This window comes from Pyxicephalus adspersus, chromosome 1 (genome assembly GCF_032062135.1).
Source record: "Pyxicephalus adspersus chromosome 1, UCB_Pads_2.0, whole genome shotgun sequence".
In the NCBI taxonomy this organism is placed as follows: Eukaryota; Metazoa; Chordata; class Amphibia; order Anura; family Pyxicephalidae; genus Pyxicephalus; species Pyxicephalus adspersus.
In genome coordinates this window covers 99,347,592-99,372,282 of record NC_092858.1, presented here as the reverse complement: position 1 = coordinate 99,372,282, position 24,691 = coordinate 99,347,592, and the positions used below count along the sequence as shown (strand labels likewise).

The 24,691-nt window shown below is 38.9% G+C and overlaps 2 protein-coding genes across 4 annotated transcripts in view; both read left to right on the top strand.

Annotated features, from left to right (window-relative positions):
- Window positions 1-5,441, top strand: part of ZNF706 (zinc finger protein 706) — a 44,981-nt gene extending 39,540 nt beyond the window's left edge. The window contains exon 4 of the mRNA XM_072420364.1: window positions 5,423-5,441. The gene's annotated coding sequence lies outside the window, so the exon portion shown is untranslated. The remainder of the gene's footprint in view (window positions 1-5,422) is intronic.
- Window positions 5,442-5,556: 115 nt separating this feature from the next.
- SFPQ (splicing factor proline and glutamine rich) lies at window positions 5,557-22,646 on the top strand. 3 transcript variants are annotated; one of them, XM_072420317.1, is made up of 13 exons: window positions 5,557-6,672; window positions 7,410-7,598; window positions 8,084-8,385; window positions 9,234-9,329; window positions 10,133-10,329; window positions 10,540-10,624; window positions 10,703-10,817; window positions 10,905-10,950; window positions 11,036-11,154; window positions 14,248-17,604; window positions 21,924-21,972; window positions 22,361-22,425; window positions 22,552-22,646. In XM_072420317.1, exons 1-10 carry the CDS (start codon window positions 5,572-5,574, stop codon window positions 14,395-14,397), a joined length of 2,400 nt encoding a protein of 799 aa, XP_072276418.1. In that variant the 5' UTR covers window positions 5,557-5,571; the 3' UTR covers window positions 14,398-17,604; window positions 21,924-21,972; window positions 22,361-22,425; window positions 22,552-22,646. The 3 variants fall into 3 exon arrangements, with proteins under 3 accessions (XP_072276418.1, XP_072276428.1, XP_072276411.1); XM_072420327.1 differs by lacking the exon at window positions 14,248-17,604; XM_072420310.1 differs by having other exon boundaries at window positions 14,248-21,972.
- Window positions 22,647-24,691: the final 2,045 nt, after the last annotated feature.

Below are 24,691 nucleotides of genomic sequence, written 5' to 3'. Positions count from 1 at the left end.
TATTATGTATCAAACTAAACACCTAATAAAACCCCAGTCTAAGGACTTTTTTTTACAGTACCTGATGGCTCTCAACTTGAGAATTTTATCAGATATAAAGTTTGAAATGTTTGCAGAAGTCAAAAGAAGAACTGTCATTATAACAATCTTTACAGACATGCAGCTGCCACTTAATTTGGAGTGCAGTTCATCAACTCCAAACTAGAGAGCCATATTCTAACCATTAAAAGCATACTAAACTTGCATCTCATTACTGAAATGTTCTCATGGAGACTAAAAATACTAAATTCCTAATGGCGGTATACCCTTCCAGAACACTGAAAAATTGAAAGAACATCGTAATTTTCTATAAAATAAGGAGAAAACCTAATCAAACACGTGTTTATGAATGTTCCGTTACAAAAGACCTCTTTCCTGATCCAGCATTACAAAGTTTGTTATAGAGGTTTTTTCACTACCAAATATATGTAAACTCTTCCACACTGCAAATAGGTCATAAAGCTATAAATGTCTACTAAAGCTAAAACAAATGTGTACACCTTATACTGATTAAATTAAAATAATAATAATAATAATAAGTTCTACATCAATTTATAAGATGATGTATGAAGCAAGACACTGCCAGCAGAATTTAAAATATGGTACCAATGGCAAAAAACATTATAAGGTTATGTACACACGTTAGATTTTTGTCGTTGGAAAGGACAAAAGCGCGAAAGATGCATGAACCAGCGCTGTACATACAGCACCATTCTGCTCTATAGAGAGTGGGCAAGTGGCACCCTGCTGCGCTCTTCCCCCTTCACGTCCATCGTGGTCATTCGTTCCGCGCCATTTGTGGAGCCGCTAGGACGAATCTATGAACAAATTCGGCTGGCCACTGTAGACATGTCAGATTCTTGTCTGATACTAGTCCTGAGGCGACAATCATCTGATGTGTGTTCATAGCCTTAGTTACAGGTTATGCACTGCTGTAAATATATCTTGGGCATTTAACCTGCCTAATAATAAATAAAAGCAAATGAGACAGCAATAGCTAAATACTTTTTTATGTGCTGAAACTCTACAGATAACATTGCATGACTTATTGTATGTTTCCTAGGCTGGGAAAACACTGACTACCGGCTGCGGAGTCTCAGGAGCTTTTCATTTATTGCCAAAGCGTTGCATGCAGCCATTGACCTTCAGACTGGTAACCAGAGATCTAGTGTTGTATATTTAAGGACCATGTCTCATTAGTACTTTTGTCACTGTTAACACCTTTCCAGTAGTAAGGGTGCTCATACGGCACTGCTGTGTCACTAGTAGAACTAGCAATGTTTCACTAAATCATTGCATACTGGTGATCAAGATACTGCAGTGCTTCAGCCATCTTGGGATTAATGCCTTAAAAAGCAGGTATGTGGCATTCTTACATATCCTGTTGCTGGGAAAGGTTTACATGCTAATGTGATTAGTATTGGCTGTATTTGCATGATGACAAGAGGTTACCTCATTGAATTACAGGAAAAGGCATGTGTAGGTGCTAAACATATGTAGATGTAGCATACAATGACCTCTTAGGTGGTCAAAAAAAACTGTGATTTGTCCTATTGTCTGCAGAAACAGCACTGGCCCTCACAATTTTTTATTTTACTCTATAAAAGTTCTAGAAACTCCTATCACGTTAGTTCACAGAGTGTGTGTGGGGGTAACAGTACGGGAAGGAAAGTTTTTTTTCAAACAACTGACATAAAAACACAACTGGAAACAAAGTAAACACAGAAAATGTTGTACAAACAGTATCATGATGAAAAATCTGCATCATATGCAAAAATGGCTCACAGCATAGAAAATCCAACATACACAAATCATAGTGCGCAAATTTACAATTGTGCCTGAGTATTAAATATGTAGGTGCAAGTTGGTGATAACTTATACGGATGAACTGCAAGGAAGTCTTCAAATATGATCTTTACCAGCATTCTTGGTTAACAATCAGGTGCCAGAAAGAAAATCTTCGGATGATACTGGACATGACAAAAACACACATAAGACAGAGAATGGAGTGGGGGTGGGGGTGTGTATAAGAGGGGGGAGGTGACCCGGGTCTAGTCAATAAGGCACCAACCACTATTTGTATACACAGGTGCAGAGGAGAGTGTCAGCGTGGGTCAGTTATGTGGTAAGTAGCAACATCAAAGTCTTTTTGGGAGATAATTCCCAATGCACAGGTTCCACAAGTTTTCCAACAGGGTGTGCTGGACCACCATGATCTCGCGTCTGCTTTGCGGCTGTGAACACGTAGGTTATGAGTTTAAATCAATGCCTGGTGCAATTCTGTGGGCTTAGCAGCAGAAGTACCTCAAATTGATCTTTGTGAATACCTCATTACAGAGGGGTATATATGATCTGGTATACTCCTGTCCAAAACCACTTGATTTTGGGGTATTGCCTCTAGATATGGAACGGAGATGAGCAATCCAGAGCCACGAAAGTAGCGATTAGAGGAATCAGGGCAGTATTTAGCCATTCTAGAGGGAACCATGTAGCAGTGAAGAAAGAGTTGCAACTGGAGGAGCCGTGGGCCACAGCATCCCATATTTGCTGCCATTGCAACTCATAAACTAACGCATGATGTCTATCTCCCAGCAAGAAACATATAGTAGTGGGTGTGCGTAACCAATAGTAAGCAAGGATCAGTAAATTATTGAGAGAAAGCCCTTTTCCAGGGGGTCTCTGTCACAGGTGTGTTCAAATAGAGTAGAGCTTGAGGGGGACTTAGCATGTTTCAAGGCACCAAGCACATAATGCCATAGTTGTAAGTACAGGAAGAGATCGAAGCATGGGGCTTCATTGGTTCTCTGAAAAGATTTGTTTTTGTCAATTCCTTGCTCCTGTAAATTCCCCTCGAGAAACACTGTGCAAACTGTGTGGAATCCTGGCATATGCCGGGTTATTAGCAAGTGTTGCCAGTGATGTATGACATTTAGGCCAGACATTTCAGAGTCCAAAATCTTGGATAGGTTTGGCAGAGATATCACAGGATTGGTGATGAATAGAATAACATCATCTGCAAACAGGAAGATTTTGTGATGGTAGCCTGCAACTTCTAGGCCCCAAATATCTGGGCATTCTAAAAGGGAAATGGCCAGGGGTTCCATGGTTAATGCGAATAGCAGGGGTGATAGGGGATATCCCTGCCTGGTGCCTCTTTGGATCGGAAAATAAGCAGATCGGTAACTGGCATATTACACAAATGCCTTGGGGTCTGTGTCTAGGGCTGACACCCACTGGCGGAAGTGCAGGCCAAACCCCAATGCTGCAGGAGATATTGCAAGTAAGCCCAGGTGACGGTATCAAAGGACTTTCTGATATCAAGGGACACCAACATTACATTGACCTTACATTTATTCACCAGTTTAATTACAAACAGTAATGTACAGTGCTGCGTAAAATGTTGGCGCTATATAAATTCTGTTTATTAATAATAATAATAATAATAATAATAATATGTTTGCCAATCAGTGATAGTATTTCCGTGTTTAACTGCCTTGCCAGGATTGCAGCTAACAGTTTAACGTCTAGATTCAACAGGGATATAAGCCTGTAGTTAGCACAGGAGGTATGATATGCATTGGGTTTGGGTAGCATGCATATGCTAGCCTTAAATGTGTCCGGCCCGAAGCTGTCTCCCTGTAAAAGTTTTTTGAAGAGCCAGGTTAGGTGGGGCCTATTCTACCTCTTCAGGGGAGATATTTGCCTCCAAGGCACTGTTGCGTTGGTCAGGTAAAGGGGGAGGGTGGTAGAAATGTAAAGAAGGTTTGCAATCAGGTAGGAAGTATAAAAGTTAAGGTACATACTGTATACCAGGGCCTCTAATAGTAAAGAGAGGATAGACTAGGGAGGTATTAGTAAAAGTGGGGATATACTAAGGAGTGGGTAGACTAGCGGTTACTTGTACCCACATCTTATGTGGAGATTCCAGTCCTTTCCACAGCCTGCCACACTCATCTGTGTAGATTTTGGCAGGAAGGTTGGACAAACCAGCAAAAACGGTTATGCAAAAGATGATGCTAAGGAAGGTCTAGACAGCAGTTCCCCCGCAACCCCCAATACCCAGATATTGCACAAGGATTTGGAAAAGAAGCTTGCAGACAGTTAGTTGTTAAAAAAGTAGGGCAAACAACTTTAAAAACACTTTAAAGTGGATTTATCACCACAATTTTTACTTTATATAAAAGGGTAAGTAAACATGTATGCTTTGGGTTTTTCCCCGTCAAATGCCTTTTTTAAAAAAAAAACAAGGTGAAGCCCCTTCCCTTCTGCCTTTACCACTGAGGAATAGTAGCCCAGAGCCTCCTGCAATACCTAAATCACATATCCCAGGAGGCTTTGGGCTGATCCTTCTGTCATGCCTAAGATCGAATTTTGAGATGTGATCATTTTTACAGAAAAGAGCTGAGAAATCAGTTCCGTTCTTTGGAAAGAAAATTGAGGTATCTTGCTGCATTTTAAACAAAAGTAAACCAAGAGTAGTGATCTCGTTATAAGCGTAGCTGGTTGTTAGTATTCCAACACTAACAACCTCCTCAACTACCTATTATTTATTAGATGTTTGCCTGAGATGATCATAAATGATTATTTCATTGATGAACCCCTAATTGTGTGAAAGTTTTTATCCTTCATTACTTGGGGCTCTATTTATAATACAGGAAATCAGACATTCCCTAAAACTTTCCCTGCCATTAAAACACATTTTGAGGGAATGTCTGATTTCCTGTTTTATAAATAGAACCCTTGGAGCCTAGTTACAATTTACTAAATGAGGACTTTTTTATCAATCACAAAGAGCAGGGTTGGAGGGGGTTGTGATGGTGACAAAGATGACTACAGAAGTATAGGTGCCGCTTGCATTGTACAACATCCAATACCTCCAATCAATGGGATTATTCATGAAAATTCACAACATTTCTGATTTTATACATGAACACAGAGGAACTGGCAGCATCTCTGGGTATTTTACATTCCTTTAATAATAACATGTTACATGGTGTCTATTTATTTTATTCATGCAAAATAAAATGTAACTTAAACTAATAGGGGAATACAGAGGTGAGAGGTAGACTGCATAAAAATAAGAAATAAAAAGGTGTGCTTACAATACATATATGTTCCAATACAATGTACAGCCTGGGATCTGAAACAAAGAGTATTGTATTGTAATGACAATTGATCACCCAGCCACTGTATTGGTAATCATATGCACAGATTTACAATGGGCCATCTGCCTATCTAGCCCTAGGTCATTGCGTGACCGTTGTAAAAGTATGTGTTATAGCTACATGTGTGTGGGGGTAGGGGTGTATATGTATATGTCAGTGTATATATACATACATATATAGTTACTATATTATAAAATATATTTCTTGTTTTTTTCTAGAACATACAATTACGTAAAAAGTCATCATTCATAAAATGGTAATTATGTGACTTTCCCAATCCCTGAACAAAGGTTACGACAAGCCTGATTGGTGGAAGCTCCTGCCGCTCTTAAAAAAAGCACAAATCATAGTCGTAGCTCTGCTTGGAATGCGTTTAGGGTGGGACGAGGGATCTTTACAGAGGAGGTGCGAAGCGGGAAAGCGGTCCAATCACCTTCGCGAAATTTGGAGGAAGCCCTATTTCCTTTTCCTGTTGCCGGACTGGTTGGCCAATAGCACATCGAGTTCAGATTCCCCTGTCTTTTCATTGGACCAGTTGTTTGGAAGGCGTAAACGCGAACTCGGTATAGAAGCAGAGGACAGAGGCACCTCGTTTCCCTCTCTTCTTCGCCGCCATTTTAGAGTGACGAACATTCTTTTTTTTTCCCCCTTCGTGAGTTACCGCGTCTCAAAGCTCAGAATGTCCAGGGATAGGTACAGAAACCGCGGCGGTATGGGTGGCGGTGGAGGAATGGGCATGAACATGTACCGTCGAGGCAACAGTGGCCGTGGAATGGGTGGTGGTGGAATGTCGAACTTTCACCGTGGACCGGGATACATGGACTCCAACCGTGGCCCGTCTGGATATCAGCAACACAAGCCCCCTCACCAGAAACCACAGCTGAACCAGCAGCAGAATCAACAACAGAACCAGCCAAAGCCCCCACCGCAGCAACAACAACAGCCGACGCCTGCCCAGGAGCAGAAGCCGGCCGTCCAAGAGAACAAAACCCCTCAGACCCCTGCCGCCAAGACTCCCGCCCCGACCACGGCCTCTCCACAGACTAAACCTGCCCCGTCCCCTCAGCAGAAGCCGGCGACTACCCCCCAGCAGCAGCCCCAGCAGCAGCCACCCCCGCTGCAGGCCAGCGCTCAGAAACCCGCAGCCCAACAACAGCAAGCTACCACTCCACAGAAACCCCCCACACCCCAGCAGCAGCAGCAGCAGCCTGGTCCTCAGAAACCCCCCAACCAGAACCAGGCCCCCAAACCGCAGCCCAAAATCATGTCTCCCCCTAGCCAGCCCCCCGCTCAGCAGCCCCCACAACAGCAGCATCAGCCCCCCCAGCAACAAAGGCGCTCCGGGCCTAACAATCAGATCGGCCAGAAGAGGCCGCACCAGTCCCGCTTCCAGCCTCATCCTCCCATGAAGAACGAGAACCAAGATGTGTCTATGGAGGATTCCAATCGTAGTGATGCCTTCAATGAAGTAAGTGCTCGGAATCTGATATATTGATGTGACCCCAATTGGTGGCCATACATGTAGCAGATTGGTGGCAGATTAGCTATTGTCCAGGCTAATGTCGGTGTTATGTACAATGTTGTGTACAATGTGATCCAGCCTTTGGCCTGGTCTATGGGCTTTGTGTGTTACTGTGGTGCCATCTCCATTTGCCCTTGAATAGGTGTATTGTGGGTAATGCCTATACATGATGCCGGTTTTATTTATCTTGAGGCATTTTGTCACCACAGCCATCGCAAGAGGTGTATTGTGTTGATGTTGTGGATGATGAGAGTTGTATTGGTGGTATAATGGTGCCGTAATCCATGAGTTACAGAAACCATTAATCGTGTATGAAAATAACATTTCTTATGATTGACCTGTCATGTGTAGACTCCCTAAAATGACAAGATTTGTGCCTGGATGGGCATTGTTGCTTTAAATCTGAGAGATTCATTACAACTTTCATCTTGTCTGGGAATGTGATTGCGGAAAGGATTTAAAATGGCTGCCAGGCTCTCCCTTTCTTTGTCTGGGCTCCATTTTGGCTTTGCCCCTCCCCCTGCCCTTCCCCTATGAAAGCAGCATGGGTTGTGTGATTGCTGTTCAATGGTGTTTGCTGGGTAAAGCACAACAACTCGTTCAATGAAAACATATTTTATCACTAATATACATTTTATATCTGTAGAGCATTTTGCAGCATTGTAATGATTATTTTTGAACAGGGTGTCAAGGCAACGCTGTCCCTTCTGAAGAGGCCCGGAGAGAAGACCTATACCCAGCGCTGCAGGCTGTTTGTTGGAAACCTTCCTACAGACATCACCGATGACGAATTTAAAAAATTGTTTTCAAAGTATGGGGAACCTGGAGAAGTCTTCATCAACAAGACCAAAGGATTTGGTTTTATTAAGCTGGTAAGAATTAATTATTTTTCTAATGTTCATTTAAAATTGAGATGCGATGTATGGCTATAGTCATAATCGCTAAATGTGCACAGTAAACCTAGGAACATTCTAGGATGTAGAGCTCTGATATATACAGAAATAGGTGACAACACATAAAATCTTTGTTCTGTTTCTCCTCTAACAGTCATTTCAATATTTATACCAGCATTGGGTAGTAATTAGATATGTGGGTTTAATATGGAAAGTTAATAATTATTTGTGGGTCGTGTCATAGCGGTATATGGTTCGTATATCTGTGACCTCACCAAATGCTTTTGTTTTAGTCTGCAGCAGTTGTATAAATATTGTGCATCATGCTCACCACCACATCAGCGAACGTCTAAGCTGTTATATTTTTGGTTTAGAGGAATGCTTTAATTTGGCTTCACATCTTTTATGCCAGAAGCCTAATAAGTTACCATTTGTTGATTAAATAATTATACTATTTTTTTCAGGAAACCAGGGCACTGGCTGAGATTGCAAAAGCAGAACTTGACGATTTCCCTATGAGAGGCAGACAGCTTCGTGTTCGCTTTGCCACTCATTCCGCAGCCCTCTCTGTACGCAATCTGTCTCCATTCGTATCCAATGAACTGTTGGAGGAAGCCTTCAGTCAGTTTGGACAAGTTGAAAGAGCTGTGGTTATTGTTGATGATCGCGGGCGATCCACAGGAAAAGGAATAGTTGAGTTTGCTGCAAAGCCAGCTGCCAGAAAGGCATTTGAAAGGTGCAATGAAGGGGTCTTCCTTTTGACTACGTAAGTTTCTTTACTATGCTTAATAAAATTACAGCTGAACTTTAGGAAAGTTTAAGGAGTCCGATGTCTGTTTTCAAATTGTCTATTCGTGTGCTCGGTTTATGAAGTAACTGCACAGAAACAATGGGGGAGTGGCATTGTTCAGGGCTGTATTGGTTTTGTTAAATTACACTGTACTGTGAACTGCTTACTTCCCGGCTGTAGCAGGAATGCCTGAATCAAGATTTTTACGTCCCATGAGTTTAAGGATAACTTGTCTTTTTATTACATATCTCTTGTGAATTCATATTTAAGTATATCTGAAGGGTTAAAAAGTATACTTGCTAATTTTGTAATACAAGCTAACAAAAAGTACATTTTGGTACACCATCCCAAGCAGTGTGTTCATCTCCTCCCAGAGACTGCAGATTGTTGTTACAATCCTCATAATGAAAGCAGGATGTTCAGTATTCAAGCAGAAAACTTGCATTAGTACAGCAAGCAACACTGGCATTCCTGCCCAACAGAGGTAGAATTTTCAATTTAAAAGCTTCCTGTGGGTATCGCACCATGAACAATTTTTTAATGTAGTAGCCTTTTTCTTTACTATGCATGTAACATTTCCAAGGTACTGAGATGCTCTCCAGCCCAGAATCTGATCCACAGCTTATTGCAGTGTTGAATCTTCTTACCGTGGGTATACTTTGGATTTGGATTTCAGTACTTATTTTATGGCATCGCCTCCAGAATTGGGAGATGATCCCAGAAGTCAGACCTGCACAGTTGGGTCAAAACTAGGGGAATGTATTTAAGTTAGTGCTAGGCCATGTGTGGATTAGATTTACTTACATAATATTTCTGTTTTACAGGACCCCAATGCCTGTGATTGTGGAGCCTTTGGAGCAGTATGACGATGAAGATGGCCTTCCAGAGAAACTTGCACAGAAGAATCATTTATATCAAAAGTATGTGAATTGTGTCAGAATCTGTAGTTAAGCTGCTGACCGTTGGGGTGTGAGGTGGAAGTGGCTGTACAACTGCCTTATGCAGGAGCCTGTTTATTATTTCTTGTATATCCTGCAAGCTGAACTGAACTCATCAGTTTAACGGCTTCTCAAAGTTCATATTTGAAGCGTCCAGTAAATGTTGAGGGTTTTCTGTTATCTGCAGGATTTCCGTTTATATCAACTCCTACAGTAGTGTTAGGCTACATATAAAGTCTGCCTTTGTCATTTGTGATTCTGTCAGTTCTCTTCTGTTTAAAAGGTACACAAATTGTTTTATTAGTTGCTATATGACAACTGTATACTGTCTGTGGCCAAGGGGCAGCCATGGTATTGCTTTACAGATGTTTTATTACAGTAAATGATGGGGTTTAATTAAACCATTTGTATTTACTTAAAGCGCAAGTACTCACAATGCCTTTTTGGCACTAAGGAGAGGTTTGGGGGTTAGTGCTTGAATGGATTGGTCAGTGTGGTGGTGATTTGTCAAGTCAGCAGATGGTTGGCTTGCTAGAGTAAAGGAATTTTGCACTAACAGCCCTTAACCAGAACATTACATGGTGACTTTTTTTTGGGTTATAAATATGTACTTTATCTATTTTTAAACATTATCTATTTTTACCATTTAATATGGTATACTCCTTGTATTGTAAATTAAATTGGCTGAAAAAAGTGTGTTCAGTGTTATTTGTTTTGATTAGACCTCTTATGGAGAATGTTTTGGTTTACCCTAATATGCTTACCTAATATCTGTATTTTAACAGAGAGAGAGAAGTTCCTCCACGGTTTGCCCAGCATGGAACTTTTGAGTATGAGTATTCTCAGAGATGGAAGTCTTTGGATGAGATGGAGAAACAACAAAGACAGCAAGTGGAGAAAAACATGAAGGAAGCTAGGGAGAAACTAGAAAGTGAAATGGAAGATGCTTACCACGAACATCAAGCCAACCTTCTGCGACAAGGTTAGACTTTTGGGGGGGGAAGCTTTACCCAATTTATTTTGCTGTTAAGACAGTTGTGCCGTTAAAAGACAAGCATGTTGCAAAGTGATGACTAATTAGCTACTAAAAAATGATACGTTTTAGGTGCTGGTTTTGGGCTAACATTTTTAAAAAAAAAAGCCAAATGAAAATGCTTTGTGTGCATTGTCTAACTTAGGTTTTTCCTTCTAGATTTATTGAGACGCCAAGAAGAACTGAGACGCATGGAGGAACTGCACAATCAAGAAATGCAGAAACGTAAAGAAATGCAGTTGAGGTGAGTGAAGTTTTTCACTTTGGCTGCTAATAATTCTTGTGGGTTGCCTTTCTATTAAGTTTTGTTTTCTGTAAATAGACAAGAAGAAGAGCGCCGCAGACGTGAGGAGGAGATGATGCTGCGACAACGTGAAATGGAAGAGCAGATGAGACGTCAAAGAGAAGAGGGTTACCGTATGAGCTATATGGATCCAGTAAGTCAGTCAGATGTTTCATACTTGCAGTTTCTGAACATCAGTGGAACGGTTTATTACAATATTGTTTTTTTTATCCGTATTTAGAGAGAACGGGATATGCGTATGGGAGCCAACTCCTTGTCAATGGGAGGTAATGCAGATGTTTAATTTTTTACTTTCCATAACCTGTTTTGAAATCCTGTTCTTCAATTTGTACCTTGTTTTTTCTTTTTAAGATCCATATGGTGCTGCAGCCCAAAAATATCCATCACTTGGGGCAAGTGGAATGGGCTATGAGGGCAGCCCAGGGGTGTCACAGGCGGCAATTGCCTCATCGCTAATGGCTAATGACATGGTAATGTATCTTACAGGCACTTCAAGAGTGGTTTCATTGAGAGTGTGATCAGTGTTCTACTTATTGGGTTCTTGGAGGTGTGGCAGAAAGCTGCACTTTGTGTAGTATTTCTGAAAACTGGAAGTTTGAAAGCTTTAAAAGGATTTGCTTGGACAAAGGGCTTGTATATGATTTGGTGGCGAGAGGATTGTAAAGCAACCTCATTCTTGTCTGATCTGATCTAGCAGCTAGTCCAACAAAATGGTGTTGATTGGATTTTTTTTTGTGTCTTGTGTGGCAGAAATTGTCATGCCTTTGCAAAGGACATTGAATAAATGATGCATATAACCTTGTAATGTCCCTTAGACAATAAAGTAAACATTAGGCATTAGGAGGAAGTTCTGTAGAAAAATGACCAGGGTTCACCCATGTACTGAAAACCCTAAACTAGATCTGCTTGAAAAGAACAGACTGTGCATAGTACCATTCCTTTTGGAGTGTATTTCATCACATTGAGTATTTACATTTTCTATATATGGATATCCTACAATAAGGATAATGAATTGCTAAAGCACCAATGCTTTTGGTGAACTGTAATTGCTGCATCAGTATATGTTGCATCGAAGTAAACATTTAGTCTTTTAAACTTGCTGTTTCCTTTTGTGAGACCGTAAAGTTTGAGTGCATTTTAATTTATTAATAAAACGTGCTCGGTCATCTCTGTAGTTAATATGCAGCCTTTCCGTATATTTCTGGAAAGCCCAGCAGTAAACATTGTTGGTAAAAAAATATTAATTTGAGACACTGTCTAGGGTATTTTTAAAGCTGAACTACAGGCTCATTTAAAACTCACTTTGTAAGCATTTGTCAGGAATGGTCATTTTTGTAAATATAAGTGCGAGATGTAGATGGCAGTTTAACTAAATGCTGGGCAACTTGTGGCATTGAAGCTTCAGTTCAGGTGGACTTTCTGGTAAAATCGTAACCTGTAATCGACAAATAAGTTACATGTTTTTCAAAGTTTACTATAATTCTTTAAAATACCCAGAAATCCTGCCGTAAAGTCTGTTCAGACTTTCTGTATCCTGCTTTCTTGGTGGTGACAAGCAGACATGCTTTTCAAGGCAGGTAATGTATAGCTGGTACATGAAGATATAGTGGCAGCATGGAGTTGCAAAAAAAGATTTACATCTGTTTTAAGTAAGGACTACCTCCGTGTGTGATGTACCTGTAGCTTCTGATCAGTTTCTCAACTATTTGATCAATTGGATGTGCATGGTTCTTATTTGACAACTGAACAATGCCAAGACTCCGTTTTATCTGCAATTTTGCAAATCTGCCAGTATGTGTTTGGCTTTTCTTTCCTGCCAAGTGAAGTTGCTTTACACATGCAGATCATATATTGAATCTAGTCGTTCTGTGAGTTTTTGCTGCTGTAAAAGTTGATTGATTGAGAGTTGGATATTTATAATATAGGCTATTTTAATTTTTGCCTGAACTTCAGCTTTAAGAGTACACCGAAGATGCCGTGTAAGCAAGTGTTAAGCTGCTAATAGAATTGAAAAGCTTTATAATACATCAATAATGGGAGTTGCACTGCAGCTTTAAAGCTAGGTTTTGTATTTCTCTACTACTAGAATTTTGTTTAAAAAAAAAAGTCTGTATCATTTCTGCAGACTGGGTTTAGATGGTTCATTACTGTACAGGTGAACAAATCAAGAATGGATGACCATAGCAGTTTATTCAACAAAGTTTGAAGGCTTTTTATAAATTGCTCTTAATGCAAGGCAATAATGTATTTGGGCATAGCATGGTGTGTTCACTTTTCCTTTATTAGAACCATGTTTTAGCTATCTTAACATTTGAGTAGCTGTAGTTCTATAAAGTGCTGTGCTTCAATCTTGGACTATAAAGTTTGAGTTCAGTTTAAACTCAACTCTGGCTTTGTGATTTAAGCTATTGTGTAAACAACCTAATTTATGTGAAACTCAACCTTTTACCATATAGTTGTATGCTAACTGAGTTTAAATCCCCAGTGTTGAATCTTGAAATCAATAATCGAACCTAAATTGGCCACTCTGTAAATTTTAACATTTAGTGCCCTTCCATTTTTGCTCTTTAATTTTAACTAAAATGCTTTGTCATTTTACTAAGTTGGTTTTGGGAGAAGGTGACCTCTGCCTTATTCCCCCTTTCATTAAAAATTTACATTCTCTTTTTTTAATGCTTATGTTTCTAAAACTGACTGATCTTTAACCTAACATTGGCTTCTGTAAACTCTTGCAAGCGGTCATTTAAGTAGACTGTTTAGCAGAGACAAATGATCAGGCCACCGCTTTAATCATTTTCTCATATTTAGTATTTGCGGTTGGAGTGGAGTATTGAGGGTAGGCTTACTGAAAGCATTGTTTAATGCTTGTATTTCTAAACGTGATGCCCTAATTAAACATTTAAGCAATTTCTGTAGGATTAAAGGTTAATACATAACCTTTTTGGTAAAGGGTTATGATGTATTCCATGTGTTGAGTAAAATGCATTTAGAGGCTATAAATGACTAAAAATCATTCATTTTGAATGCCCAGGGCCATATGTTTCTTAGCTTGACTTTACATTTTTCAGGGCCATATGTTTATAGATGTCTTGCAGTATGAGTAAACTCATAGGGCCATGAACTTTACTAGCCTCCCACTGTTTGTAGGGTCATAATGCATATTTGAGTTTGGTGGTGAAACTTGCTTCATTAGGCCTGTAAAAAATAGCACTTTCTAAATACTGAAGCTTGGGTACTGAGTGAATATTTCAAGTTCCTTACTATGTAAGCAATTTCATGTACTTGAATTTGCATCTTGGTCCCTTTTTTTTTAACCTGTGCTTTTTTGAGCACTATGGGAGGTCTGTTTTCTCAAACAGCCATCCTTTTCTCAATTGTGGGAGCGTATCTCATGATATGTGATACTTTTAACTAATTTGCAAATTACCCTTTTTTCCTTTCTATGTTCCTGGTACCTGTGGATCGGCTCAATGATGATTGTATCGACGAACCTTCACTGCGGACCCTTCTAAAAACACACATAACACACACGGACAACTGCTGTAATGAACTGATTTTAACAGCGTAATGATCGATTTGTTCAGGGCAATGCCGGAGCCCCCAATGCTCAGGGTTCCAGAGGGATTGGGTCAGTTCCTCCTACAGCAGGTGCTGGAGGCTATGGGAGGGGGAGAGAGGAATATGAAGGGCCACCGAAGAAACCAAGGTTCTAGATGGCCTCCTATCAGCCCGACTTTTTTTTTGTTAAAACACTTTTTATCTTCTATTTTATTGAAGTAACATTTTTTTATGACTGCTCTATTGCCTGACTCATTGTCTGTGAAGCCGGCTCTGATATATGTAGGTCTTGAGTTATTACTTTTTTTTTTTTTTTTTATGGCAGTATGTTCATTCCCATTAGTGCCCTATTTTTATTTTATTTTACATGTGCTATAAGTATACGGGATGCTACTCAATTCGTGGACTTTGTTGTTAGAATATCACCAGTTACTGGCATGGGCCATCATCAACTTCAGTACTCCTAGAAAGGAGTATATTATTAGCAAGACCATTGCACGACTTGCCTTGCCTTGTCTTGCTTTCATGCCATGCCATCCACTATCAGACTGTAAATAGATGGGCAGCTTAATCCCCAACATAGAGCCGTAATGCAAACTAGACCCTCTTGTTTTAAGATGTCGGTCTAATTCTTAGTAATCTAATTTGTGGATCCCCTCCCTGTGGTTTTGGGAAGGATCTGATGATGCTAATTTATGTGTTTGAGTATTGTGGTGAGCAGAAACTCAATGAAACTTGTCCTTGTAATACATTGTATTAAAATACTTATAAATAAAAATGTGAAAAAGTTATTGTGTTGGGTGGGTAACCGGGGGTAACGGTGATAAACTGTCTTGTTTAGGACTAGAATGCCACTTTTGGTTGAAGTTGGGTATAATATGACTTGCTGCATTAGGAAAGCAGTTTAACATTTACTTTGTATCGAACGAACAGCAGATTATGGTTCTTCTGGAAGTCCCCGCAGATAGCGGGGTTTAATGGCAGGGATTCCTTTATTGCCCTGTTCAACATAACAGATTTACTGCCTACTTTCTGGATGCAATCTAACCTACGTAGTCAGCCTAATGTTTTGTATTCCCAACTTTTCCAGAAAGTTACATATGGATATTTTTAACAATGATTTTGCCTAAAAAAGCGGTCTGTAACAATATCAAGGTATCTGCAGTTTAGAAGTATGTCCTACGGGCTTTGGGTTTTGTTTTTTTTTCAGGTTTATGATAAACTGCTTTTCTGTTGCAGTAAGTGATCATGGCTTCTATGAGTATGGCTAACTTATGTTTTAACACAACTTGTGTGGTCCCTATGGGTAGCTGACTTGCTTCTCGAACTGTTCACAACAGCAAACAATGCAATTGATTTTAAATCTTTATTCTTTTTGCAAGTAAACATTTACAGCAACATTTAAAAAGTGGCAGTTTCCTTGCATGTTGAAACAAATCGTTGTTATGGCCAGGGCTGCAAAGAAACAAGTGGTAAATTACCTGTGTGGACAAGTACGGTTGACCTCACTTGAGGAATTTAATTTTTCAAATTTTTTTTTGTGCACTTTTAGTGCATAATTGTGTTATGAAAGGTTTGTCACGTCACTGGTTTAGATTTACAAAGAATAAGCAGAGTTTGTATTTATTTTCCTGTAGCTAGTGTTAAATCATTGTCTATATTTTTACTTTTTGTATCTTTTTTTGTATCATTTTTTTTTTAGGTTTTCTTAATGCTGTCAGCCTAAATCATTTTTTGAAACCTTCCTTTGCAGATATACAGGCAAATCTGTATTGCACCTTTCCCTCCATGCACACTGCAAAAAAATGGCACTACCTATAGTAACAGATGATGCTTTGCTTATGTTTGTAAAACTTCCCCACTGACATTAATCATGTTACCATTGTGCTAGGGTTATGCACTAACATATTGATCTAGTGATTAGGCCCTTGACGGGTTTATAATGAAAGCTGGCTAAAGTTGATGCTCTGTATTTTAGAGTTCACAAAGCAAACCTCAAGAATATTAATGTAGGCATGCTTGCATCAACCTTTCCCCCCCTTTAGTAATAGTGTGTACCCACAACCAAATGTTTAAAGCTGAACTGGCAAATTGTGCAATGCAAATGCAGTAGGTCAATCTTTATTTTCCCTTCCTGTAGGCTTGATCAATGGCTCTAGGCAGAGCTGATCGGCTCACTATCTCTCCATAGTTTACAGGAAGTGAACATAAAAGCTAAAAGTTCTGGAAAGTGGCAGACCATTCTGCTGTAAATGATCTGTTATCTGTCTAGAATTCAACCTAATACCCTGTTTACCCTGTAAAGGTTTACAAACGTATCAGTGAATTTTTTACTTCAGATGGATTCATAGCAAGAATTTCTATCTGCTTGGAACAAACCAAACCATTTGATGCAACATTCCACCGTTAGAAAAATGTTTGTACTCCATCTTAATTCCACAGGATGTTACACAAGGCAGTAGCCACTGCTCTAATTAGTTTTCCTAAACTGCATATTGAAATACTGGCAACTGGATCATCCAGCTGCTTCACAGCAAATTATGTTTTATCCATTACGTTAATATATTACATTCAGTAGTTTTATTCCAAAGTAGTCAGCCACCGCTGAGACTTGGAGACATCTTCTATAGTTGTAAAAGCCAGTTGAGGGGTTTGAATAGGTTTATCACTTAGACTACAATTTAAAGTATTGCGGCTTTAAAATATTACATTGCAGTTTATAAAACCAAAAAACAAACAAACTGTATTTCATTACCAAACTCACTTGGTGGTAGTTCCTTATCTGATTTTGTTGCATATGGACAGCTTTTTGGTCCTTAAAATTTTGCCTTAGAATTTTTTCCTCTTTCACACTCACCTGACTTGAAGTAATGCTGGTATGTAAAATGTTGCTGGACTTCTTGACTAAGAAGCTTCTTTATATTCAAAGCTCTGGATGCAGACAGATATTTTGATAGTTTAGGTCCTGCAAATTTTGCAAAAGATAATATTCAATACAGGACAATCACTGATGTCAGACTTTTTCTAGCTGGCTTTTCCCCCCTTGGCACATATTACATAATGTGTTTGTGCCGCAGATTTGGTAGGATTCAACAATGAAGTCTAGTCAATCTTTTAGTGTTTTAATTTCTTTTGTTTTAATCTTCATCAAGGCAGTTTGTTGGCAGCCAGAGATGTAAGAATCTGTTCACTGTATTTTTTCACTGGAGTTTTAGCCACAACAATTGCACTTTACAGTCTTAGTGACCATCTGTAGCAAGCAATTCTTCAGTGCATAACTTTGAGGAACATAGTGCTACTGGACTGTAGGATCCTGGATGTAGTAGTCCTGCTTCAAGATGCTCAGTGCTGGCCATGTCCAGGTAGGTACATAAGAAATCCTCTACCTTGGTGACATACTGTTATATTGCTGTTCTGACATTACAGTTCTGTTGAATGAAAACAATGCAGCACTTATTTCTTATGGTCAACTGCTGTCGCAGCACAATTGTAAGGTCGTCGTTTATTGTTACTTCATCTTATCTTGGTTTCAGTGCTGGCTGAGAGGACTGTTGGGTGGGCATGGTGGTAGTAATGACTCATTGCCTTCCAATCAGAAAGTATCCAGTTCATGTAGATAGCAGTTATTTCTGTAATTGAATATGGTATAATCTGATGTGACTTCATAAGAAGGGGTTCCTCTATAAATGACAAACATCCTGGCAAATGAGACCTAAACATTTGCTTTGCCCTGTTATTTGAAAATGCTCAAGCTTAGACTTGTACCTTTTTAATTCCTCTTTAGAGCTTGTATAAGACTGCTAAACCTATAGCATTCTGTAGCTTTATTGGACTTTAAAAGTATCTGTTCACAAGTGACTCTTAGGATCCCAGTGCTTGGTGTTTTGGGGGAGTATTGGTAAGAATCTGGCTCACAAGTTGTTAGTTCGATGTACAGAGTATGTCTGATACTTAGGGGTCATATACTCTATTGGATTCTACATTTTTTTTGAAGAATGCAAATGAAGGCTTGAAGCACTGTTGTAGCATGAAAAACAAGATTCCAAACCGGCCTCAGCAGTAATCCATGTCATAGACGCTATTGGAGTACTTGTGAGAAAATGGCCAGTGAGTTCACTGCTTCTACTTGCAATTGAAATAACCTATTGGATTGATGGTTTTATATTGTAAAGTGGTTTGTGTGATCATACAAATCAACCAAATCTGTACTAAAGTAGTGTGGAAATAACTATTGCTTACTGAAAAAGTTTGGTGGCTTTTGTAATTAGCAATTTTAGCTATTGACCTAGAACTATTGTGCAGATTAAGAATAGTTACTTGCCACCAGCATTTTTAAGGTTGAAAGTAACAGCAGCCCTCACTTCTCTCAGTACAGGTTTTGTTTAAAAAATATTTATTGTTTAAGGTAACTTAAACTAAAACACTGCACCCTGTAGCTTTGCTGGATAAGCCAGCAAAATTAAAGGGATGTTGGACTGATTATAAAGCCTACAATTTGTGGTTACTCCACACCATGCTGTGTGGTTTTGCATATTTGTGATCCTTTGCAAGTGGCCAAGATTGCTCAATCATTCTGCTGTCATTAAACATTTAATCTTCTTGGATATGAATAGGGTCGGTCTACTGTTGCTAAGCAGGAAATTGAATCAGTATCCTTTAAGCCTCACCTGTATTGACTTTAAAAGTGAGTTAGTAGTTCAGTGTTGGTAAGATGACAAGTGAGAAGTTGTACTACAAAAAATCTAGGCGCTAAAATGGCATGTTCACATTGAATCCTTCAACCATTTGCCTTTTACCAGTAGGTTACAGCAATATCACTGGGACTGTTTTTGGGCTATTGGAAGAAATTAAAACCTAAAGCATATTAAGGTTGTTTGGGTAAACACAAGCTTTCAATCTGGCAAGGCTCAGCTGCCTTTAATCATCCAATGTTAGCAAAATCTTTTATTTTCCTTGAACATGATTTGCTATGCTGTTAAAACATTTTAAAACTTCCCCATTATCTCAGCCTTGTTTAAAAATTCAAGTCAAGTTAACATTTTTTGTTCCTACACTGTTCCCACACTTTTTGCTAATTGCAGAAAAGGGCCTTATGCAACTTGCCTTTTCTTTGGCATACACTGCAATTCAGTTTGTATTGAATATCAAGCATTCGAATACATAAATACAATAGTGCAGGGGTGTCAAACTCAGCCCGAGGGCCAAATCTGGCCCTCAATGGCCCCCCCCCCTAAATAATGAACCGCAGCTGGCCCACTGCTGCATTGGAATAGTGCCGCTACAATTCCCGGCATCATTCGTGTCTATAGACCAGCCTCCTCTGTCTATGCGTGGTTCCGCATCGAACTGTTTTATAGACTCAAATAAAGCCGGGAATTTTAGTAGCGGCGCAATTTCAATGAAGAGGGAGTTTCAGCGGCGGACCACTCATAAGATTTAGCTCCTTACTGGCTGCGTCTGGCATTTCCAGCACTCCCCTCAGCTGTAGTTTTCCTTGCTACTCCCAAGGCATGGACTTGAATGATCAGATTTTCATAGAAGAATGTTGTTGTTGTTAGCCTGTGCAAAAAGGTTACCACTGAAATTTAACTCGGAAGACTACAAATAGAGAGGCATAAGATAAATTTCTCTATTAAAAGCTTGTTCCAGATTGAATCTGATGCAAAACCTCTGTTTCCATGTGAAAAGGGTTTATATCTGAGAATGAAAAATCTAATTTTTTTCATTCATTTTTAAGGTTGGCCTGCAACTTTGTCTAGTTTTTAATTTTGGCCCTCTGTGTATTTGCATTTGACACCCCTGCCAAAGTGCAATGATGTGCAGCCAAAAGCATCAAATTTTGATGCGTTTTCCTTTAAGGAGCTAGATTGGTGTTACCCCTGTGTGGAAAAATGAGCTTTTACCAAGCCTTGTAATATAAACTGCAATTATCATGAACATGATTTAGTGGAACATACCACTGATCACATTTAAGATAAAGTTGACTTAAAGGTTCTCCATTATATTTTGTCAGCTAGCTACTAAACTCTTCCTCCTTTCCTAATTGTGGTAGAAGTCCACTGCTATTAGGAACTCCATTGTATAAATTTTCCTCATTCCTCAACTGGTGTTACCCAGAGGGAAGTAAAGGGAAAATGTCAACATCAGTACAGTGACACAGAATTACAGATACCTTTTTTTATTCATTAGGAGTTGGGCTTTTTGAGTTTTTGGTGCCCATGTTAAATTCTATTCCTGTATGCAAGGATTAATTAGCTGTAACCTAGTTTTACCGTGGTGTCATCCTGGTGTTACAATACAGCGGTATTACAGAAACTCATCTGTATTCAAAAATTCTTTTAGTCTGGCTAGCCATAGCTGCAGCAGACATTCCATTTTGTGGACTTTGTACAGGAGTGCTAAGTGCAGAATCTATGAAATCTGTTTTATTGCACAGGGCTTATCTGTTCTAAAATACCTGATATGTGGGTTTTGGGGGGTGAGGGGGTTTAAAATGGAAGCAAAATGCAGCCTCCAATGAGTGCTTAGCCCAGCAGCCCGCGCCATGCTGTGTGAGCATTGGAATGCTTACTACACCTGACAAGGGGCCTGAATCTGGGTTACAACGTCCATTTTGTTCGGTCTTAGTGATAGTTGTATGATTCTCTAGTGGATACTCTAATTTCATGTATGTCCTAGAACATTGAATGCAGTGCTGGATTTAGAACTTACTGGGTTAAAACAAGGCAAATGTGGCAACATCTGCTATTAAGGTACAAATGCAATGCTGAAGATATAATATATCTATGTCGGTTGCGTCATGACCAGTATGGACTTTTCAAAAAAACACTTGAATAAAAGAACCAGTTTCTTTGGTGTGAGGTGGCTGACATTTACAATAGAAACACATTTGGAGCAATGTGGAAACATGGTTATAGAGTGCTGCATTGTTTTCAGATTTTCAATTTCTTTTTTTCTTCTCAATTAGTGCATCAGAACTGTTGTGTCAGAATGCTCATGCTGTGATTATAAAGGTGCAGTTTTTTCTGTATATGGTGTTCTCTAAACTCCTGAGGCACCACACAGAGAATCTGTTCAAAAGAAAAATCTACACCTTTACACAGCACTTGTACTGGGATGTAAATGGCTCATGTAAAAAATGGACGTGTGATACCTTGATAGAAAAGGCAGGCAGTTGTATGTTATGCATCTGAAGGAGTAGAGATTTCACTCCTCCTTGTCCAAAAAAGATTTGGACATAAAACATTTTATGTTGCTTCTAAATTGCAGTAAGTCCTTTTCATCTTTATGAATGTGCTATAAGGGCACATTAGACTGAACTGCAGATGGATGTCTGTATTGCAGATATTTATCATTACGTAGATGTATTTAGCTGACTTGTACCCTGCTATTAAACATCACTTATAGTGGTGATACAGCTATGCTGAGTAACCTCAACAAGCTTTGTCTAGTTCTTTTAGTAAAAAGCGGGTTTTAAAACTTAAACAATTAACCTGTTTACTGGTAATGGATTCTTAATATTAAAAACATGCTTTATTTTTTAAATTCTTAACATGGACTGATTCAATCAGCTTACTTATAAATATTTTGTTTCATAGCCTTTGCTTAGTCATGATTAATAGCAGTAATTGGGATGCTTTATTAATTTTACTAGTCAGTAATTCTGTTTGCTTACCTTTAGGTATGGAATTTGGATACTGGCTGATGTTGATTCCAGAATCTTTGTTAAGGTATGTTAATATTTTATATCTGAACGATCTCTACTTAGGTAGTGAATGAATAAGGTTTTTCTTTCAGTTCTATTAAATTACTTTGACACTCTGCTGTGTTTTACTAGTTAAAATCAAAAATTGTCAACAAGACCAATTAAATTGTGAAGCAATTACCAAGCAAATGGTAACGGAACATGGCAGTAGCCATGTATATTTAGTATGAAATGTTAGGGAAATTTCGGGTAAGCAAAATCCAGGAAATAGTTTAAAATGTTTCCTCTGCCTTTTTAGTTAGTTGTTTTGGTTTCAAAAACTGCTGACCATTGTAACTTAATGGTTTAAACAAAAAAAAATTATTATTTAACTTTAATGGTTCACATAATGTATTTCCTTCCTCTCTCCACAGTCTTAACAGTCTCACACGTCATCCAGTCTAAGCTGCCTCATCAGGCCCACTGAATTACAGATGAGGTATAATTCAGTTTGATATCTTTAAGTATACTATATATGGCTTTACATTTTTGGTATTTAAAATCTAATGTAATATATGTAGAACTTTTACACTTTACCTGTTTCTTTTTTTTTTTTTTTTTCCAGGATCTTTTTGATGGGATATTTTGACAAGATGTCTGACAATTCTTTTTATAAATGAATAAAACTTTTTATAAAGAAATAAAAAAAATTAAAATTAACTTGGCAGTGTGTTTCCTTGTTTTTAAGATTCATTTAGATGCTTAAAGCATTTAAAGTGATTCTTGTAACTTCTCTTGTTGCTTTTAACAGCACCTGTGTGAAACAAATTTATTCTTTGCACAACTCTCTATAAATATATAGGTAGCACCTGAAAACATGGACTGAAAATATGATTTCACATCATATTAATGCCTGAATAGCTTGTGCACAACTTCTAAAACATGTTTACTAGATCACAAATTGTAGGCTGTAATGTAAATTATTCAGAAAGATGTTGAGGTTTGCAGACAGGATGATTACATTGCTACATTCATGTTTTTACCACAATGCCAAGGAGAAAAGAAAACTAGCCTAAAGAAGCAATTGTTGCTTCCCATCAACATGAGAAGGGTTATAGGGCAAATTAAACAAAGACCACCATTCTACAATGTCAGACCAATGCTCAGAAATTGCACTAAACCAAAGGGCTACATTTTGTATTTTATATGTTCATGACAGTACAATTAGAAAAGACTAAAAACAGTATGGCTTGTTTAAATGGTCACAAGGAGATACCTCAACAGAGCACAGCTTAGGTTAGCCAAATTTAGAACTCCTCTGTATAAAAGTATTCTACAGTCAAATTTGAGGCTATCTTGGCCAAAGATTGGGCCATTAAACAGGATATTTCCAAGCATCCCAGCAAATCTACAACAGAATGGCCAAAAAAGAAAATTATGGTGTTTCAATGGCAGTCGATGTCCAGGCCCTAAAGCAAATAAAACGTATTTGTCTAAAGCTCCTAGGCAAAGACCTCCACCTACAAGATTGTGGCTTACTTCTGAAATTGAGGTTGGAGCAATATGAATGTAGATCTTGCTGAACATGCTTTTCAAAATGTAAAGGATACAGTTAAACCTTCCTTATTCCAGGAAGTATAGGTATGGCAAAAGTAAAGCTACCAAAACAATTCTGCAAGCACGATTCTATGACAAAGTGGTATTGCAAGTCCTAGATGTGTGGGTTTTTGTTTCCCTCAACCAGAAAGGGCTACAACAGTATCTTGGAGCCCCCCGCCCCCTACATGTTTATACCTGTATTTCATACCTGACACCGCTTTTAATCCCAATACATCTGCTCATTAATACGATGGTAACCTAAAAGGCCAAGTCTTTCTACACTACTAAGCAACTGCTTCTTTTGGAAGACTGTTTTTGTCTAGTCTAATGCAGTGGTATTGCCATGACTATCAGTAGGTAAACTCCCTGCTCTGTCAGTATGCAAAGGAGTAACCCTTGTCCCCCTCAAAATTTCAGGACATAAAGATAATTTTAAGGCAAGTTCATACACCTAGCATTCCTTTTTTTCTTCCTCTATACTCCCAGCACAAGTATGTCTATCTGCCTGGTTGGGGTAAATATCTTGCTCTCTACTGTCCAGGTGAAGTCCTCCCATATGGTTTCTAAAGGTTACCTGGAGGAGCGCCCACTGTTGGTCCCTCTGTGAACCAGTGTTTTGATAAATTAAGCAGCCTTTTTTTCACATTAAATGCATCAGAACAGGGTTCTGGCCCCTTTCTTCAACAGTTTCCAAATCCGTAAAAGTCTGAAGGGTAGCAGCTGTCAATGAAAATGACAGTGGCAGAGTGGTCTAAGTGGTTGGGAAATGTCATCACATGCAGGGGTGTCTGGAGGATTTACAAAATGTGGGTTCTGAAACTTCTGGCTTGGATACAATCAAGCCCCAAATCTTTGTTCATACAACATCTGTGGCTCAGGTATGGCAATCCTAAGTTTGGATCATAATGTAAATCCTGGAATTTGCCTGATGAGCATATGCTGGTTAAACACCTCCGTTAAAGCTTTATATAATTAAGGTATGCCATAACAAATCTTGTCTGGGCCACTAGGCACAATGTGATTATCTTTTTTTCCCTTAAAAGATCATCTAGCAGATCATACTGCTATCATAATAGCAGTATGACATTACTAAACTGATCAATCTCTATTTTGGTACTAATTAATAACAATGCGTCACATTCCTGTTGAGAGTGGAAATGCTATAA

Coding starts and splice junctions, on each gene's coding strand:
- SFPQ (XM_072420317.1), top strand. CDS start 5,572: ATGCGTTTAGGGTGGGACGAGGGATCTTTACAGAGGAGGTGCGAAGCG. Junction 6,673..7,409: donor GTAGTGATGCCTTCAATGAA/GTAAGTGCTCGG, acceptor ATTTTTGAACAG/GGTGTCAAGGCAACGCTGTC. Junction 11,155..14,247: donor CGCTAATGGCTAATGACATG/GTAATGTATCTT, acceptor TGATTTTAACAG/CGTAATGATCGATTTGTTCA.